Below are 2,597 nucleotides of genomic sequence, written 5' to 3' on the forward strand. Positions count from 1 at the left end.
TTGGATCACTCGCTGTCAGTACTTACTGTAAGATGCACTTTAGCTTTGGATCACTCGCTGTCAGTACTTACTGTAAGATGCACTTTAGCTTTGGATCACTCGCTGTCAGTACTTTCTGTAAGATGCACTTTAGCTTTGGATCACTCGCTGTCAGTACTTACTGTAAGATACATTTTAGCTTTGGATCACTCGCTGTCAGTACTTACTGTAAGATGCACTTTAGCTTTGGATCACTCGCTGTCAGTACTTACTGTAAGATGCACTTTAGCTTTGGATCACTCGCTGTCAGTACTTACTGTAAGATACACTTTAGCTTTGGATCACTCGCTGTCAGTACTTACTGTAAGATACATTTTAGCTTTGGTTCACTCGCTGTCAGCACTTACTGTAAGATACATTTTAGCTTTGGATCACTCGCTGTCAGTACTTACTGTAAGATACATTTTAGCTTTGGATCACTCGCTGTCAGCACTTACTGTAAGATACATTTTAGCTTTGGATCACTTTGCTGACAACAGATGAAATACAAAATTCTTACCTGAAACAATGATATTCACATAATGTCTATGACCCATGGGGGTGATACACGTGAACTGACCAGAGTCATCTTTCTGCGCGTGGTAAATGGACAGTCGATACTCCAGCTGTGGGTCACGACCTGGTTCGTTAGTCCAACCTGAAAGGCCAAATAATATTAACCATAACAAATACTAGTACACCATCAAAAGAATTAAATAATAAACATGAGTACACCATAAAAATACTTTAATAACAAACATGGGTACAACACCAAAAGAATTAAATAATAAAAATTAGTACACCATCAAAATACTTTAATAACAAACATGGGTACACCAACAAAAGACTTAAATAATAACAGACATGGGTACACCAAAAGAATTAAATAATAACAAACATGGGTACACCAACAAAAGACTTAAATAATAACAGACATGGGTACACCAAAAGAATTAAATAATAACAAACATGGGTACACACCAAAAGAATTAAATAACAAGCATGGGTACACCGTCAAAAGTCTTAAATTCTCAATAATTCGTTTCCACATAGCTATGTATAAGAACATAAGTGGGCGTTTTTTGAACCATCTTTTATTATGAAACTTGTATATTTTATGTAAAGGAGCTTGTTCCCATACTGTGTAATAGTCAACATGTTTAGTTAGCCTAAAGTCCACTATTTTAGAAAACAAAGAAGCTTAAACTCAAGTTACTCACCTTCCGGGTATTTTCTGTAGGAGTGGCTAACTTCCCATTTTGGTGTTCCATACTTCCGGATCCACAAACATTCTAGATGTAGGATGGTTCCAGGATACACCACTAGTTTCCCGTCGTTACTCTGAGCTATCGGTCCCAGCTGGTGGCGGAACAGTATTGTCGGTGGCTTCTCCACTTTGGAAGATGAAATAAATTAATTTATATTGATGATATTCTGTTTTAATATATGGTTTTTAAAATAATCAGTAAACCTTCACTGACACAATGTTATTTTAATACTAATCTTTTGATTCAGACTTTTCTAAAAATAAATCATATGGACATCTGTAGTAACATCAACCAGCAATTCACACCGTTCAGCAACGGTGTTCATCTAACTTTTCTATATACCCTTGATCAGGGAGGTGTACACACAACACTTCTCTACACACCCAACAGGAGGAAGGTACATACAAAACACTTCTCTATACACCCTACAGGAGGAAGGTATATACAAAACACTTCTCTATACACCCCATCAAGAGGAAGGTTTATACAAAACACTTCTCTATACACCCCATCAAGAGGAAGGTATATACAAAACACTTCTCTATACACTCCTTCAAGAGGAAGGTACATACAAAACACTTTTCTGTACATCATTCAGGAGGAAGGTACATACAAAACACTTTTCTATACATCATTCAGGAGGAAGGTATATACAAAACACTTCTCTATACACCCTTCAGGAGGAAGGTATATACAAAACACTTCTCTATACACCCCTTCAAGAGGAAGGTACATACAAAACACTTTTCTATTCACCCTTCAACAAGAAGGTGTACACACAACTTCTCTACACACCCTTCAACAGGAAGGTGTACACACAACTTCTCTACACACCCTTCAACAGGATGGTGTACACACAACTTCTCTGCACACCCTTCAACAGGAAGGTGTACACACAACTTCTCTACACACCCTTCAACAGGAAGGTGTACACACAACTTCTCTACACACCCTTCAACAGGATGGTGTACACACAACTTCTCTGCACACCCTTCAACAGGAAGGTGTACACACAACTTCTCTACACACCCTTCAACAGGAAGGTGTACACACAACTTCTCTACACACCCTTCAACAGGAAGGTGTACACACAACTTCTCTACACACCCTTCAACAGGAAGGTGTACACACAACTTATCTACACACCCTTCAACAGGAAGGTGTACACACAATTTCTCTGCACACCCAACAGGAGGAAGGTATATACAAAACACTTCTCTATACACCCCTTCAAGAGGAAGGTACATACAAAACACTTTTCTGTACATCATTCAGGAGGAAGGTACATACAAAACACTTTTCTATACATCA

General features: G+C 38.3%; 1 protein-coding gene across 1 annotated transcript in view; it reads right to left on the reverse strand.

The window, feature by feature from the left end:
* The window catches only part of LOC106476204 (locomotion-related protein Hikaru genki-like), a gene marked incomplete at its 5' end in the record, with an annotated part of 11,576 nt that overhangs the window by 5,457 nt on the left and 3,522 nt on the right, over nucleotides 1-2,597 (reverse strand). The window contains 2 exons of the mRNA XM_022380135.1: nucleotides 528-676; nucleotides 1,239-1,412. Coding sequence (XP_022235843.1) covers nucleotides 528-676; nucleotides 1,239-1,412 — 323 coding nt within the window. The remainder of the gene's footprint in view (nucleotides 1-527; nucleotides 677-1,238; nucleotides 1,413-2,597) is intronic.

This window comes from Limulus polyphemus, unplaced genomic scaffold (assembly GCF_000517525.1).
Source record: "Limulus polyphemus unplaced genomic scaffold, Limulus_polyphemus-2.1.2 Scaffold10044, whole genome shotgun sequence".
Lineage (NCBI taxonomy): Eukaryota > Metazoa > Arthropoda > Merostomata > Xiphosura > Limulidae > Limulus > Limulus polyphemus.